Genomic DNA, 18,475 nt, shown 5'->3' with positions numbered 1-18,475 from the left:
ACCTTTTTTTTTTTTTTTTTCTATGCAGATGCTTTTGATTGCTTCCTTCCCCAAAGACATCTGAGTACTGGTGCTTGGGGCAAATCAGGTGTCACATGCCACAGGCATTTCTTCCTAGTAATAGATTTTCCTTAACCCAAAGGATATATGACGGTGATGCTCTTCTTCTGAAGAACTCAAAATGCTTCACTACGTTCTCTTGATTTCAGTACCCAGTTCTCCATATTGACAGATGGAAGAACTGCGACCCACGGAGATTAAGCGCCTTGCTCAAATCACTGGTGATGGCTTCAATTTCTCTGGTGCTCATTCGCCAACTGTGCCATAGGGATGCCATGCTCTCCTTCTTTCAAATGGCAGCTGAACCACGTCTCCCTCTCCTTTTTATCTTTGCAATTTGCTCCAATAAACTCCTTCATTAATCCCATGCCTTCTTCCCAATACCAACAGAATCCCAACCTACTCAATCTCACTCCCTTAAAGTACTCTAAACATCATTTATTTATACCCATCATCATTTATGATGACTCTGTTGCATTTACAGGCATTTGTATTGATTTATACGTGTCTCTGTTGACTACAGGTTGGGCTGGTTCCTTCTGGCGAATACAACAACTTTGAAGGTAGATAACTGGTTATATATAGTCTATGCCCCAAATGTCTATGACAGATCAAGTCCTGCAGATGGGATTAGACGGCACCAAAATGAAAACTGGTTCCTTGACTTTTGTACTGTCCACGTCAGAGACAATGATGCTTCAGACTGACCACATCAGAGCCAGCATCACTGATGCCGTCTGATGGTGAAAGAGACCGGGCTGGTCACCCAATGATCACAACCCCTGCATGGTGAGGCCCTTTGAATGTTAGCAGTGGAGCTGTCCATGGAGCTATGAAGTGGTACTAATCTCCCCTTGCCTGGTGAAAATTCCTCTTATCCATAAAGAAAATCCGTGAACTCACTGATACTTCCTTCTCTATGTACTAGAAGAAATGACATTATAGTAAGGAAGTAATTGCTTTCCCAGAGTCTGGAGCCAAATGCATAAGGACACCGGAGCCAGGTAATGCAGGGCAGGTAGTGAATTAAAACACAGACTCTGGAGTCAGCCTGTCCAGGATTGAATCCTGGCTGTGCCACGTACAATTATGTGTCCCTGTGCAAGTTACTTCACCTCTCTGGGTCTCCATTTCCTCTTTTGTAACATGGGAGTAGTAATAAAACCTACCTCATGGGTTGTTTTAACACACCGTAAGTGCTGTAGAAGTGTTTGCTCCCCCTCTGTCTAATGGTAGCCACGAGTGAAGGGGGTGCAGGGAGATGGTATATGACAAAAGAGGGAACTTCCTTTTATATTGATTCTCCCTCAGTGGACAAGAAATACTATTTTCTGTCCTATAGGAGCACGTGCTAAAGATGCTTGGAGGGAGAATGCCGTCTGGCCACAGTCGCTTTCCATAGCTCCTAGAGTTTCCATGGGTAATAATACATAAATCATGAGGGTTCCCCCAGGGCTCTCCAGGGAAGCGATTAGGGTAATACCAGGCTCTCTTCTGGAAGGCTGGCCCTTAGAAGCTGGTGATTGCAATCTTTGGAACTCAGTTCCACCTCAGCCTTCCCCAAAAAGTCAAGACAGAGTGGCTCAGATGTGCAGCAGGTTCTCCTGTGTCTATGTAAGGGCTGTGTACCCTCATCCCCATTTCCTACACACAAACCAGTGATAGCAACTCTCTTCCTTCCCTGAATCCGCTCCTTCTCCAGCACAGCCGATGACAAAAGCGCATCCTGTCCCTCATGTGGTTTTGCCAGGCTTTAGAACTAAATGGCCATTCATAGAGAGGTTTCTTTCCACTCCTACTTGTCATCAATGGCCAATAAAATACTCTTTAGGGCTAAAGGAAGTGCCAGGAGCCCATGGATAACCCCCCTCAGTGTGTCTGCAGTGGACTGTCTTGATGATACTTTGGTTTAGCGTGCACTTCTCACATCCGACTCTAAGAGTAAAAAAGAAGTAAGCAATTAATTCCTCTTCACTTAAAACACCCAGATGGGTTTGTTGCCTATATAACCCAGATGCTGGCATATCTATTTTCACTTTGCTGATTGGAAATCTGGCAGGAGAAGACCTAAGTTCTAAACCTGGCCCTGACCTTGCCTTGCTGAGTGATCCTAGGTGAGCCACTCAGCTTCTCTGGTGCTGTTTTCTTCTTCCAGAAAGTGGGACACCACAATCAACGTGAAGGGGGCGATGTGAGAACTACTAAAGTAATGTTGATAAAGTCCTTGAACTTCTTGAGAGAGGAGAACTCAATAAATAACCAATATAACATGATTATACATTCAGGGAACCGTATTTCCATTATATGGGCTATCATGTTACTTAGCTTTAAGGAACAGAACTTTATTCATTTTCTGTTTTCTTATAACAGAGTATTAAGCAGTATTAGAAATGATTCACTGGTTTACTTAGCTTTGTTCTCCATTTTCCTAGACAGTCTTTCTGAGATGAAACAGACCTTCTTGAAAAACAACTGATACATCCAGCAAAAATGCCAGACATTCATTTAATGTTGACATTTATTTCTTGCTCACTTTTTAATCACTGTCTGCTTTGTTTTTTTCTTTTCTTTCTGTTTTTTTTTTTTTTTTTTACTTTTGTTTAGAGATAAGACTCTAGCCAAGAGTTAAGAAGAGAAAAAGAACAGAGTGTGAAACTTTCACATTTGCTATTCAAAGGTGGAGCAGGACGTTGGACAGGAAAATAGTAAACTCACATTTTCAAGGGAGGCTTAGATGTTCTGGCTGGCTTAGGACACTATATGGGATCATAGATAGTATCCTCTGATTAGAAGGGATCTTGAAAGATCACCTAACACATGACCTTGACACAGAGAAATATACCTACTGTACCATAAAGATAGATAATTGGAAATGTATGGACTTGGAGATCGAAAACCTGGGTTCCATGCCACCCCACCATTGCACTCTCTTTCCTCTTTCACTGCACCACTAGCCACGACTGGCCTCAGAATCCTTCTGTGCAAAATGGGAATCCTACTGCCTGCCTCGGGGGATGGCTGTACTAAACCAGAGACTGTATGTGAAAGTGCTTCATGAATAAAGAGGTGTTAGTCAACATACAAATATAGTGGACATACACCCAACCTCCTTGAATATACTGACACTGAATTGTTTAAACTTGATTATCCATTTGGGGCTATATGCGCCAATGTCAAATCCCAGGTTGGTTTCTGGCACGCTCTGATGAGGCTTTGCTTCAGCAGTCAGTGTGTGCTTGAGGCATACAAACTTACTTTAATATTAATCTGAGCAAAACATCATTAGGGAAATCGCTGCTGCAGAAAAAAGACAGAGAGAAAACTACATGATACACTCTAACATCAAATGTGAATGGTTTTGTTTTTCTATGATCTTTCCTCTTCCATTCACAGATATTTGGGAGCTTACAGTATGCATCAATTCTATAGAACTCTGGACTGCAAAATGCATCAATTCGATAAAACCCTGAACTGCAAAATGCCCTTGGGGTTACACTGCTATGCTAAATACTGAACTTCTCAATAAGAAGAAATGAGCTAATATGCCAAGGAAATCAAGAGAGTCTTGAACTTCCAATGTCCAGTCGTTTGACTCCTATCTTTGCAGTACCAGGGGACACCCCAGATTCTAAAGGCTGAATCCTCCATGTACGGCCTGGAAGCTCATCTGGCCCCAGCCAGGGGTTTCCATGCCTTCTCAGGTCGGTGCTATGCTGTCTGTGGTATGTGGAGGCATCAGGGAGGGAGGGAGCAATGGGTTCAGGTGGCCGCCACGACCAGGCCTGCGCACAGGATGGGTCTGAGCTGCCCCAACATCTGCCTCCCCTCACTTTTTGTTCTCAAGGCCAATAGGGTAAAGGCCAGAAAGTAAAAAGAAATCTATTTGGGTCACTCATCCTACTGCCTGGAATACTGGGCCTCCTGGCAGAAGCCAGGCTCCTGGGGGTCAGTGCTGCTCGACAGTGAGCCACCATGGGAAGTGGTGGTCACTGCCTGCAGAATCACAGGTCCCTCCCTCCCTCCCCCTTCTTTTCTTCCCTCTGTACTTATGAAGTAAATATCACATGTTTAGCATGAGATATTTTCCATACCAAAAATCATATCATAAACATTTATGGTCTAATACCATACAATATCACTTATATGTGGAATCTAAAATGTGACACAAATGGACTTATGGACAAAACAGAAACAGACTCACAGACATAGAGAACAGACTTCTGGTTGCCAAGGGGAGGGGGGGCGGGGGGGGCGGGGGAGGGTTGCATTGGGAGTTTGGGATTAGCAGATGCAAACTATTATATATAGAATCGATCAACAACAAAGTCCTATTGTATAGCACAGGGAACTATATTCAGTATCCTGTAATAAACCATAATGGAAAAGAATATGAAAAAGAATATATAGGTACATATGCATAACGGAATCACTTTGCTGTATACCAGAAACTAACACAACATTGTAAATCAACTATACTTCAATTTTAAAAAATGTATGGTCTGGCAAAAGGGTACTTTCTCCCCAGTGTATCTCCCACTAGGATCTACTCAGGGAGAGAGAGATAAACAAAGAGTAACAAAACACAGCATATAAATGTTGTTATAGAGGTCCAGGCAGAGGGCAGCAGCTCAGAGAAAGAAGCAATCAGCCCCATCTAGGGGAGTCACATTTGACAAGTGCCATTTGAGCTGGGTATTAAAGGCTAGGGAAGACCTTGTTAGACAGTTGAGGGACAAGAAGATGAGTATGAATCTAGATAAGACGACAGGAAGAGGTTGACATGGTGGGAAAAGGAGTAAGCAGTACAGGATGAAGGTGCCTGCAGCAAAGAGATGGAAGTGGAACAGGAGAGACCGGCTTTTATTCTCCACGCTAAGAAGGCTGGACTTTTTCTCGTAAGTGATGTGCAGCCGGTGAATGATTTTAAGTCGGAAGCTGATATGATGACATTTGTGAAAAATATATAAATAAATAAATAAAATAAAACAACTCTCAGGCTGCAGGATGGATTGAGGATAGATGGTAGTGGGGAGAAGTTCACATACATTTATGAAATGTAATAGCTGGGGGAAGGGATACATTGGGAATTTGGGATTAATAGATACACACTACTATATAAAAATAGATAAATAACAAGGACCTACTGTAGAGCACAAGGAACTACATTCAACATCTCAACTATATTCAATTACATATATAATTGAATCACTTCGCTGTACACCTGAAACATTATGAACCGACTATACTTCAATAAAAAGTGTAATAACTAACACTTTATTGTGCACATGTCAGGCGCTGTTATAAGTGCATTACATATCTATCCTCATTAAATGTGCATGGCAACCCATTTTTACAGATGAATAAGCTGAGACACAGGTGCCCTGCAGCCAGTGAGTGTCAGATCTGGGAATAAACCAGGCAGTCTGGCTCCAGAGTCCATGATTTTCACTCTACTGCTTCCTGGTGAATGCTTACAATAACAGTGGCCCTTTGATGGGGATACAGTAATGGATAAGAAACACCTGCCTTCAAGGAGGATACAGGCCACTGGGATGGCAGCAGTTGAGGTTAGAGATGAGGAGAGTATATCTGAGGACTATTTAGGACGTGAGCGGACCAACTGACCATGTGAGGAAAGAGAAGCGATGGACAGCTCAGGTGGCTGGATAGAGATGGCGTTACCTGAGATGGGGCAGAGGAGGGGAGGGAGGAATATACCGAATGAAGTTCGTGTCACTGTTTTTGAGGTGCCTCTGAGATATCCAGGTGGGGACGCCTTAGTAATGTGTTTAAAATATGCTTCTGGAATTTAGGGGAGCAGTCAGGGTTAGATTTATAGATTTGGGAAAGGGTGAGATTATCTAGGCAGAGAATTGGGAGAGTGAGAATAGAAAAGGGCCACGGACATTTAAGAGGCAAACAGAGACAGAGAGAGAGAGAGAGAGAGAGAGAGAGAGAGAGAGGAAGCAACAGAAATGGTGGAAGAGGCAATAATCAGAGAGGCAGGACGAACAGTGGGAGAAAATGGTGACTTGGATGCTAGGAACAGAGAGAGTTTTAATAAGCGAGAGGGATCTACAGTAACAAATGCCAAAGCCAGGATCCTTAGTCAGCCTCTGAGTGGCAGGGAGTAGAGGTCAAAAGAGCAAAACATTCTTCTGATTTTGGCCCTGGAGATGCCTGGGCAAAAACAGATTATGCCCCGAGGTTGGGAGGGAAATATCCCATAATCAACTTATGACGATCCACATTCATGAAAGAACCTAGGTAATCTGAGATTGCTGGAAATTCACAAATTATTTCTGGTTATCTTCAGGCTTCAGAGACATACCTGCCACCACTTGTTATCTTGGAAGGTTTTGAAGAATTTCTAACTCGTCATTTATACCTTGTGTTAATTATTTTTACTTTTGCACACAGGTTTGATTATCACCAGACGCTCACTTTTCAGTAACAATCACTCCTACTCAGGTGACCTCAGACATAGAGCTAAGAGATTCTAGGTCATTATAGATTATAAATGAAATTAAATGAACCATATTTTTGCTCACAGAGAACTATCAATCGGAAAAAAAATCACAAAATAATAAACACCCAGCATTCAATTTCATCAACTTAACGCTATTGTATCAGAGAGAGCTTCTCTGTGCAGTTTTAGATTTTGGCGCTCATGGTGAACTCTGCCGGGCTATCCTTTGGTATTAGCTGTTCCTGCTGATGCTTCTTTTCTTTCAGATTCTGTGAAGTTCATCTCAGACTTGTTCTCATTGGAGCTCCCCTGATTTAATCGAATCAGGATCGTTCTCTCCCCAGCTCACTCTTTGGTACTTTCTAAGCATTCTGCCTCATACACAGAATGCACTCAATAAATATTTGTTGAATAAACGCATAAACTGTCAGTTCTGCTTAGTGTGAGCTGTTGACGCCAGCACTCAATTTTTACTCAGCTTGGCCCCGTTAGAAATCAGATCTGAGCAGCTGTGTGGCACACTAGTGTGTCAGTAAGGAGGTGGGGAGAGGGGAGGAATGCTGACCTGAGAGGGGACCTGTGTGGGTTAGGTTCTCCAGAGAGACAGAGAGAACCAGGAGGGGGTCTGTGTGCGTGCATGCGTGTGTGTGTGTGTGTGTGTGTGTGTGTGTGTGTGTGTGTGTGAAAGAGAGTTATTTCAAGGAATTGGCTCATGTGATTGTAGGAGCTGGTAGGTCCCAAATCTGTAGGGCAGGAAACTCAGACAAGATTTCTATGTGATAGTCTTGATACAGAATCCCTTTTGTTTTGGGAAACCCATTTTCGTTCTCAAGGTCTTTTAACTGATTGGATGAGGACCACCCATATTATCAAGGGTCATCTCCTTTCCTTAACATCAGCTGATTGTAGATGCTAATTGCATCTGCAAAATACCCTCACAGTATCATCTAGACTAGGGGTTGACCAAACATCTGGGCATTAGAGCCTCGCTGAGCTGGCACATAAAACTTCACATCCCAGAACTAATGCAGGGGAGCTCATACAGTTATAGGTTTGCACGTGGTAGGAAATATCTGGCCAATGATCCAATTAAGATTGTCCAGAGGATCGGAGAACTGGAGTTTGGTTCTGGCCAGAGTTGATATTCAGGACAATCGTGTCCTGGGTGGTGACGGTAGCCTAGCAACAGATGTTCCCAGGCTGTGGAAACACTTGGGATGACGCGTCTTCACCCATGTGGTTCCTCTTTGCCCATCGGGTCACGAGAGGAGCTCTAGTGCCCTTGGCCTTAATCAAGAAATCAAGGCCAGAGCCTTGTCATGTGGTCTGGCCACAGCAGAAAGGCTGTGTGTCTCCATTTCTTTTGGATCCTCTTCAAGGCTCAGTTGGGTGGGGGGGGGCACAGTGGGGCAGGCTCAAGAAACAGCACTGGCTGGAAAGCTGCCTCGGGGGTACCAATAGATGTAATGATGACAAGAACGTTGTCCCAAGAGTCAGGAGACCTGGATTCCAGGCCCAGCTCCAGAGGTGACCTTGGTCTCCGCATGTGTAAGATGGGAATTATAACATCTTCCTTCTTTCCTCAAAGAACAGCCCTGAGGACCAACTGAGAACAGGGGCACAGAGAGCCTCACTTACAAGTTATGCACAGGTCACACAAGGCAGGTGGCAGCCTGGTGTCACAGAGAGAGCACAGGCTCTCACCACACCATCCTGGGTTTGAACTCTGCTCTTACATTAAGTGGTGCATGGGCTTGGCCACGTTTTTAGAACTGATTGCCACTGTTTTCTCATTTCTAAAATAAGAACAAGTCGACGGTATTCATTCACTAGGACTGCCATAACAAGGTACCACCGACTGGGGGGCCTAACACAACGGAAATGTATTGTCTCACAGCTCCAGAGCCTAGAAGTTCCAAATCAAGGTGTCAAGGACCATGCTGTCTCTGAAGGCTTTACAGGAGGGTCTCCTTCGTCTTCTTCGAGCTTCTGGTGGCAGCTGGCAATCCGTGGCGTCTCTTAGCTTGTAGATGCATGACTCCAGTCTGCCTCCAAATTCACAAGGTCTTCTCCCCTGTAGGCCTATGGCCAAATTTCCCATTTTTTATAACGACATCAGTCACTGGATCAGCCCTGCCCCATTCCAGTATGACCTCATCTTAACTTGATTCTATCTGCAAGGACGCTGTTTCCAAGTAAGGTCACATTCACAGGGCTGGGGGGGTTAACGCTTCAACACAGCTTTGGAGGGGACACAATTCAATCCATAACAACAGCCCACATCACAGGGGCCTGAAGAGCATCTGGCACATAAGAGGCACTCAGTGAATGGGAGTTATCCTCGTGGAAAGGAGAGGAGGAGGGATCAAAAGCCCCCTTCACTCACAAGACAGACACGCCCGTCACAGCATTGACTGTGACCAAAACCTCCCATTTCTTTCTGTCTTAGCCTGGAGAGCTTGGGATTTTGAGGCTGTCTCTTCTTCCAGATGATTTGGCCTCTTTTTCCAAGTTGGGCAGGGGTCATGATGGACGCTGAGGTCCAGCCCAGAACCGGGCTCTTCGGAGCTGCCTGAGTGGGCTCTACAAGACCTTCCTCCTGCAGAAACGGGCCACAGCTCCTGATGCCGTGGCAGCTGGCAGACTGAGGCTGCAGACATGGATAATCCCCTTTCTCCAAGGCTGAGATCAGAAGCTGGAGGGTCACTTCCTCAGCAGGCATGTGGGGTGAGCTCTTGGGTCCCTCCCTGCTGGGCAGCCTTGTGGTGCCAGGTGCTGGAATACACCATGTTGGCATGACCTTGGACGCCTAAAGTGACTGGACCATTGGGGAAATCCACATAGTAGCTGTGCACTTAGAGCCAGTTTGGATGAGGGTATACTCTCCCCCCACCAGCCAGTAACTTTGACGTCACGTCCATCCTCTGGTGCCCATGGGGGAGCTTTCTCAAACTCATTTTTATACTGACTCTAGCCACCTAACCAGAGAAGTCTTTTTTTGTAAGGAATGCAGAAGAGGGGACAGGCCAGGTATAAGTGACATCACATTATCCGCTCTTTATTCCCCAGTGCAGATAATCAAGAGAGGGAGTCTGCATTGCCTCACCAGATGCAATGCACAAAGTGAACAGAGGTGGGCCTGAAAGTTGCTGAAGGCCTTGGGAAGTCCGGGGTGACTTATCTGGGCTGGGGACCCACCCACTAGGAGGAAGCAGAGTGACTCATGGGGCCGATGACCAACACACTACGAACCAAGGGTTGAATGATCATTCTCGGCCTTCCCTATTCAGTGCGGCAGAAGCAGTTTTTACTGGAAAGCCCTCAAGTGTGACTCTTCCATTCCTCCTGTTTGCAAGTCCTTTTCAGCTGATGGGGGAAAACATAGCCCAGCACATGTGCATTTAAGTCTTGAAATCTAAATATTTCTGTGAGTCATTCATTATTATCATATAACTCAGTGTTTGCATGCAAATAACTTTAATGCCATAAATGCTTATAAAATAAATCTCTTACCATATGAACTCGGTAAAGAATGCTAATTCCCAGAGTCATGAATGGCTTTGAGAAATCAATCACCTTCTCCCGTTCAGCCGTAATGGTGAGGCCCGCCACGGCCAGATCTGCTTTCTGAAAGGAACAGACAGAGATCATCAGAGGGGTGGCCACAGGAGATGGGGGCACAGGGACTTGTGATCAGAGGTCGTCACTAATGGGGAGATGTTTCTCTGGTCTGGCTTCTCTGCTTGGGGACTGACCCTAGGTAGCCAGAGGTCTGAACGATCACTCATGAAAAGACACGGATATTGAAGCTGTAACTCATGTTCATTTGAGGTTAGACCCCTTTAAATATATAAATTAGTATTAAAAGGGGGGATCACTACTGACGGTTCAGACAGACTCAAAATGCCCTAGGCGAGGGAGAACTGGCAGATACAACTTCTGGATACTCAATATTGAGTCGTTTTTTATTCAGCTGATCAACTTGTTGAACAACGAAACTTCACTGAGTCCCTCTGCTGTGTGCACTTTGGTGAGGGAGTTACAACGAAAGATAAAAATGATGGCCCCCTGGAAATTAGAGGCAATCTAATGCAACCCCAGGAAATAAAGGCCAAGAAATTGAGCAAGGGGCCCAACATCACAAACCTTGTCCTTGTCAGCGGTAGTACCTCACCTCAGGCTTCCTGGACCACTGGCCTTATGTTTCAGTCAAGGTTAAAATCCAGGTGCCACAGGGCTTCCCTGGTGGCACAGTGGTCGGGAGTCCGCCTGCTGATGCAGGGTACACGGGTTCGTGCCCCTGTCTGGGAAGATCCCACGTGCCGCGGAGCGGCTGGACCCATGAGCCATGGCCGCTGAGCCTGTGCGTCCGGAGCCTGTGCTCCGCAACGGGAGAGGCCACAACAGTGAGAGGTCCGCGTACCACAAAAAAATAAAAAATAAAAAAATAAAAGAACACATTGAGGTCAGGGGCTTCCCTGGTGGCGCAGCAGTTAGGAGTCCGCCTGCCGATGCAGGGGACACGGGTTCGTGCCCCGATCCGGGATGATCCCACGTGCACTGAGCGGCTGGGCCCGTGAGCCATGGCCGCTGAGCCTGTGCGTCCGGAGTCTGTGCTCCGCAGCGGGAGAGGCCACAACAGTGAGAGGCCCGCGTACGCAAAAAAAAAAAAAAAAAAAAATCCAGGTGCCACAGCAGAACTCAAGGAAGGGTCTCTGGTCCCTTTCATGCAAAATCACCAGGTGTTTCCTTCTTTTCTCTTTGCCCCTGCCGTGTACCTCAAGTGCCCACACCTGATGGAAGTCTGGCCTGAATTAAGGTCTCCTGGGAAAGGAGAGGCTGTCAGCTTCCTCAGTACACCTCTCTGTCAGGAAGTTCTTCCTTGTGTTTAATTTCAATCCACCCTGTTGCAAAGCAAGCTTACTACCTATTGGCCTGCTCCCCTATACATGGAGCGGCGGGAAAGGCCCAGAGCTGGCGTTCAGTTCTGGCCATACTCTGCAGTAACTAGCTAACTAGCGTAGGCTAGTCATTTCACTTCTCTTGGCTTCCTTAATCTCATCTGTAAACCAAGGATGTGGGGTTGAGACAGTGCCAGAATCCTTCCCAGCAATTCTCTGCAAGTGATTCTCAGAATGTGGTCTAGGACCACCAGCATCAGAATCACCTTATTCTGATTAAAGAATAAGAATATTAAAGAATAAAGGGCTTATTAAAATGTGAATTCCTGAGTCTCATCCCAGACCCCATGGATCAGACTCTGGTCGTGGGGCCCGGGAATCTGCATTTGTGACCAGTTGCCCAGGTGATTCTGACTTATACTGATATTTAAGAATGATGTTTTATAACCTAGACATGTATCCCAGACTGGTCTCCATTGAGGTTTACATTTCAGCTTCCTTAACTCCTAATTCTGGTGGATCAGTTGATATAAAAGACGGAGAAAGATATGAGGGAAAGTGAGGTATCCAACAACCTACAAACAGGCCAATCAGTTCCGAATAAGTACACACACACACACACACACACACACACACACACACACACACACAGGCACATACACACACGTGCACGATTCTTCCTAAATCATTGCAAAGGAAGTAAGGAGAGAGACATGCCACCCTCATTTTATGCACAGGGGATTTATAAGTTGTGAACAAGATGAATACAACCATTGGCAAAGATCAGTTTCTTCTCATCTCAGCCCCCATCCTCCACCCCAATTCATGCTAAAGGAGTCACACGATCCGGCATCGGTTAACAACTTCGGGCCTTATAAAGTGAGGCCAGGCTTAAAAGAGACTAGAGTGCAGATGTAAGAGATTTTTAATAAAAAATGAAAAATGTGAATGACTCATTGGGTTCATTCTGTATTTCTCTGAGAGAGTGTTGATGACTGCTGTCAAGTGAATCAACCCTGGAGGAGAGAGTGAAGTTTGATTAGAAGATTGTTAGTGCCTTCATTTGGGGGACCCTTCAGAGAGTTGTTTGGGCCTTTCAGAACCTCAGCCCCTCCCTCAACGATGGTGGCCCCGACCTGAGGTCCTCTCGCGAGCACACGTGTAAAGCAACAGAAATCAACCACAAAGGCGCAGCAGATGCAGTGCTGGTCCCCTGTGTGCAGCCAAGCCCCGCAAGGACCTTGGGAGGAGGAGACAAGAGTTAAATGGGCTGGAGTGAATGAACTGAAGAAAAGGGTAGAAAAATGCAAACTGATAAGACGGGCAAGAGGTAACCACAGCATCCCGTCCTTTCTCTGGTTATTAAAAAAAAAAAATAGATCTATCCAAACCAAGTAACCCAAATCAACAACTCTATCCTCAAATTTCTTCCTCCGAAACCCCCCGCCACAGGCTTCTTCCCAAAAGGGCAAACTTTGGATTGCAATTTGGAAATCATTTCACAAGTTTATAAAAGTTGGCCAGCGATGACATTATGGTGAAACAATTCCATATGGAGAGAAAGATGGAAATGGACAGCGTCCCGGGAGGGCGCTTTCCTGGATAGGAGCAGGACCACACACCCCGGGAGAGAGTCTGCCCCAGGCTCAGACAGGGTGCTTCTGTCAAGTCACAAACGGACAGCTCCCCAAACTGGGCCAAACAGGAAAACTGTCTCCTGTGGAAACTGCTGCCTCCTTGCCCCGCAGCCCATCTCTCTCTCCTTTGTCCGCCCGCTCAGGAGTAAGCTGGGGGCGGGGGAGGCAGGGAAGGAGGGATGAGAAGCTAGGAGAAACCGCGGAGGTTAGGTACTGGTTGTTTTTTATTTTCATCGACTCAGTAGAGAACAGTAATCAGGTACCTTGGCTTCAACGCACCCTGGGGTACCAGCAACAACCTGGCGGGAGCAGGTTATTCCAAAAGGCGTGCACGCCTTTTCTTTCTCCTTAGTTAAAAAGACGTTGTGCTATAAAGCAGACTTAGATGCGGAGATCATGTGCCACAGAAACAAACTAATGACCAAAGCGGCGTGGCTGCAAAAAAATGCTAGCAATTGTGGGCGTGACAGGCCAAGGGAAGAGCGGGCACCATGACAGTTCACCCCAGCCCTTCTGCATCTCTGGTCACTCGTTGGGGAGGGCTGCGCTCTCCAGTTGAAAGAGCCACAGACAGGGCGTCAGAAGACCTGGCTCTCGTCACAGCTGGGCCACAAACTCACCGTGACCTTGGGCAAGTTATTCCGCTCTCCAGGCCTTAGTTTCCTCCACTCTGAAATGAGAGTTCAGTCAGATGCTCTCCAAGCTCTTTTCTGGCCCTAAAGTCCCAGGCTTTCATTTTGCAGGGCTCGGAGGGAAGGAGCTTCGTTTAACTGGCCCCTATTTGCTCAAGAAGATGATAGCGGTCTCCAGAATTGAATGCCTCAGAGAGGTGGAGGAGGCAACTGTTTATCAGACTAGTCGGCAAAGAGTAGCACCCAAGGCAGGGGAGGCCAGAAAGGTCCGGAAGATACAACACCATCTGGAGAGAGCAGATCCGGAAGTGTAACCCCGGGGGCTGGGAATGCAGAAGAGGGTAGGACCCCCGGAGCCAGAGAAGGAAGACTGGGAAAAGGGAACATGCAAAGAGTTCTGTTAGCATCATGATGCTCCTGGTTGCTGGTGTGCGTGTGTATGTGTGTGTGCGTGTGCGTGCACGCGCACACACACAGGTTTATAAATACATTCTCTCTGAGAGAAAGACCTCTCTCCTCTTCCCATTTTTGATCGAAAGTGTTCTTTGAAGAGCTTTGTGTTCTGCCTCTGAGAGATCCCCTATTTTATCTCCTGGATGTTAGTGGCATTTCCGAGGGGAGGGCAGGCTGCAGGCAGCCTGGAGGTGACTTCCAAAACATACTACTCTTCGCCTCCTGGGTTTAAATAGGGGTCATGCGACTGCTACGCTCGCCATCAGAACCCGAAGGCTTGGGGTGGCCGCTGCTCTTCTCCTGCATGTGGGGCCTGGTTGGGAGGAAGACAGTGAATTCACAGCAGGGCTCAGGTCTGCGCCTGTCTCAGCCTGCTGCTCCCACCCTGTGCTTCCCCGAGATGCCACCAGGAAGGCCTCTACCCGCAGTGCCAGATGCTGAAAGACCTGAAGGAACAAAGCTTTCCTCTGTCTCCCTCTCCTCCTCTTTTAGACACCTGCTGCCCCCTGTTGGGCCCAATTCTCTCCCTTCCCCTCAGCAGTGCTCCAGCACCCTGGGCAGACTTCCATAGCTTCAGCCCTGCCCCATCCTCTCAGAGCCCCTCCCTTACATGGGGCCCAGTGAATGAGAGGATGGGGCGGGTCAGAAGACCTGGCTCTGCCTTTTGCTGACCAAATGCCCATAGCAACTCACTTACCCTCTCTGGGACTCAGTTTACCAGGCTATACAATGGGGCAATGCCTGCCTATCAGTATTATGTGAGAGTCAGGAAGAGAGGATGGGTATGGAAGAGCCCTATAATCTCTGCACACTGTAGAGTCCGGCCACACCTATCTGGGACTATGAAGGCAGTGGAGAGGGTGGCGGAGACTTGGACTTCAGCATGGGACAGACCTGTCTGGACTCTGTTACTTACTTACTTGCTGTGTGACCTTGGGCAAAAGTCATGTAACCTCTCTGAGCCTCAGTTTGCTCATCTGTAAAGTGGGGATAATAATAGTACCCATTTCCCAGAATTACTAAGAAAGTGAATGAGATGATGCTTGTCAATGCTGAGCATGGGGCCTGGTTCAACGTAAGTACCTGATAAAGGTTTGCTGTTAAGATGATAATGATAGTGATGATGATGATGAACTTGACGATGCTGAGAATCTCCACAGGGACCTCTGGAGACGGTATCTTTTTAAAAAAAATATTTATTTGGCTGCGCCGGGTCTGAGTTGCGGCATGCGTACAGGACCTAGTTCCCCGACCAGGGCTCGATCCCGGTCCCCCTGCAATGGGAGCGCAGAGTATTACCCACTGGACCACCAGGGAAGTCCCTGGAGACAATATTTTAATGCATGATGAGTTGTAGGCATAGCTGGGGAGCAGTCAGGCCTGTTCTACCTCCATGTAGGCAGAGGCCTCTGGACATTTGGTCCCTGGTAGCCTTTCCTAGGTGACCTGAGACATCCACACAGCTGTACTGACGCACTGTGCTTCCCTGGTGTGACTGCCCATCTCTGAAGACCCACGTGAGGACCCTCTTAGGGCCGGTACGGTCCCATCGCTTAGAAAACTCAAGGAAAAACTGCCATGCAGCTTGGAAACCAAATCGGGTCATTCTCCAGCCTCTTCCCCGTTATATGATTCTCCTCTGTGGACGGCAGATTAAATGACGTCCCCAGCTCCCTTTGAATTCTTGGATCCACCATGCTATCTCTGATCAGCTTCCAGATCTTTTTTCTCTGGCTTTTTTACACGGCCCTCCTGCCTCCCAGTCGCCCAGGGTCCTGCCCCCTGGGGAGGCAGCCGTCCTCTACACCAACAGCTTTTCTACTCTTTTGCCGGTCACATCTGCACAGATCTTGTTTCACCTGCTGCTCAGGCCCCATAGTGCCTCACATTCTTTGCTGGTATTTATTTAACTCTGTAATTGTGTTACTTAATGCCGGAAAGCTTTGGGAGGCTACAGTTGCAATGAGAAAACGCTACACAGAGTAAGGCTGTACTGAGCATTGCTGGAAGCCTTCATTCCAAGGTAATTGTCTCTGGAGATCCCCTGTACATTGAAAAGGCTTACAGAATTCCAAGCAAGGCCAGGCCTGAGGCAGTGAGAGCGGCGAGGACATTATCCATAAATACCCAGAAAGGAAAGACCCCCAAGTCCACCAAACCTGGCTTCCCGGGGAGGGACAACTCACATCAGGCTCTGGCGGAGGATCTGCGGGCTGAGGGTGACACGGGGCCACGGAGCTCATCCGGCCCACAGTAAACGCTGTGTCCTGGGCTCTGCCCTTGAGTGTGGAGTCTCAGGGTAGGCAGAAGCCACTGCCCCCTCCCCAGCAATCCCTTCCTCTTTAACACTCAGCATCCCCTCAACACTCTTTATTGACCACCTGCCCTGCTCCCGGCAGTGTGCAAGGTTCTGGGATACACGGGGTGGGCAAACACAGGCATGGTCCCTGATGGCCAAGAGCTTGCAGCCCGGTGCGAGAGGAAGTTGTCAGATTGTTGAAGAAAAGATCTGTAAAACTACAGCTGTAATAAATGTTATAAAGGAGTCATTTGTGGCACCATGAGCAGGTAGAACAGGCAGGGGTTGGCAGAGTCTTCATGGGAGCTTTCTCAAGATGAGACTCAGTTACCTGAACAGGAATTACCAGTGAGAAGGCCTGGGGTGAGCACTCCCAGTGGTGGTGGTTGGGGGGGTCAGCACGTGCAAAGGCCCTGAGGCAGGAGGGAGCTTGGTGCATTCCAGGGGCTAGAAGAAGGCCAGAGTGTCTGGAGTACACAGGGCTGGGGAGTGTGCTGTATGATGAGGCTGGAGAGGCAGGCAGAAGATGCAATGCTTTGAAGAGGAATTGAAAGGTCCTGAAGTATTTTAAGCAGGATGAGACTTGTAATCTTAACACGTCTAACGCCAATAGCCCTGCCTGTGTGTCAATTTACCAACTAAACAATTTACATGTGTTACTTCACTCAGTGCTCACAATACCCTTATGAGGTAGGTTACTATTATTACTCTCATTTTACAGATCAGAAAACAGAGGCACAGAGAGGTTAAGGAACTTGCCCAAGCTTGCACAGCAAGTAAGTGGCAGAGCCAGGATTCAAACCTGGGCTGTTTGGCTTCAGAGGCTGAATCCTGAACCTGCAACAGATACAATTGGCTCTAGTGAATTCAAAAGATGGAAGAGAGACAAGAAAGGACCATCCTCCTTTTTATCCTCACTTCCTTGCCATTTATACCACTGCACTAAGGGCAATCTGGTGTCTATGGCATCCCTTCACCAATGTCACTCCAGCCGGTCAGCAGTGACCTCCATGCTACAATGCCTATGGGGTGCTATCCAGCTCTTATCTTGCTGAATCTCCTAGGTGGTCACTCTCTCCAGCCCCTGCCTGACCCTCCTGAATAAGGCCAACATCAAGGACATAGCTCTCCCTCCCTCCACCTGCTCTGTCTTGTGACTACATTGCCCTGCTTCTCTGCCACCAGACCAACCTGGGCTCAAATCCCAGCCCTCCAGGTACTGTGTGACCATGAGTAGGTTTCACATCCTCTCCAAGCTCACTTTTCTCATCTGTAAAATGGGGATTATAATTACCAACTGAGGGTTGTTATGAGGATAAATGAGATAATACATAGAATGTACAAAGCACAGTGCCTGGCATGTTGTAGGTGCACAATAAATGGGGGTTATTAATATTCTTTTTCTAACAAAATTCACTTTTATGCCATGACAGCTATACCTGTCCTCCCTCTTGATGTGTCTGTGGGAGGAGGTGAGCTCCACGTCCATCATCTTGATCTCCACCCCTACCTGTCCTCCCTCTTAAACAAGTATCCATGATCCACACTCCTTTAAAGCCCAGCCTGGGAGTCAGGCCCTCATGGCCCGCCCATCCCTCTGAGTTCAGTCTCATTTCCTGGCACTCTTCCGGAAGCCCCCCCACCCCACCCCGGGAGTCTGGTTCAGCCAACTTTCAAACACACCTTGTACTTTCCTACAGGTGGAACTCAAATGATGCCACTCCTTCTACCTGGAATGTCCAACAGTAACTCTACTCTTCAAGGTCCATTCAAAGCTTACCTCCTCTGTAAAACCTTCTCTATCATCTTCCCAGGAATAAGCCTTCCCTCCTCACAATCAATAAAGGAGCTAAGACATGGCTTATACCGTTCAGGTGGCATTTGCCATAAATTGCCTTGTATTAGAACAGGGGGCCTGGGCTCATACTCCAACTCTGCACTTATTAGCTGTGTGACGTTGAGAAAGGACTTACCTTCTCTGTGTCTCAGTTTCTTCATCCATAAAGTGGGCACAACAACAGTTC

The 18,475-nt window shown here is 47.2% G+C and overlaps 1 protein-coding gene across 1 annotated transcript in view; it reads right to left on the bottom strand.

Moving 5' to 3' along the window:
- GRIK4 (glutamate ionotropic receptor kainate type subunit 4) overlaps positions 1-18,475 on the bottom strand; it is a 397,554-nt gene that overhangs the window by 33,845 nt on the left and 345,234 nt on the right. The window contains exon 14 of the mRNA XM_079928310.1: positions 10,043-10,156. Coding sequence (XP_079784436.1) covers positions 10,043-10,156 — 114 coding nt within the window. The remainder of the gene's footprint in view (positions 1-10,042; positions 10,157-18,475) is intronic.

The sequence above is a fragment of the Stenella coeruleoalba genome, assembly GCF_951394435.1.
Source record: "Stenella coeruleoalba genome assembly, chromosome: 8".
In the NCBI taxonomy this organism is placed as follows: domain Eukaryota; kingdom Metazoa; phylum Chordata; class Mammalia; order Artiodactyla; family Delphinidae; genus Stenella; species Stenella coeruleoalba.
Note: the sequence above shows the minus strand (reverse complement) of the source record. Positions and strands in the feature narration are given on the sequence as shown.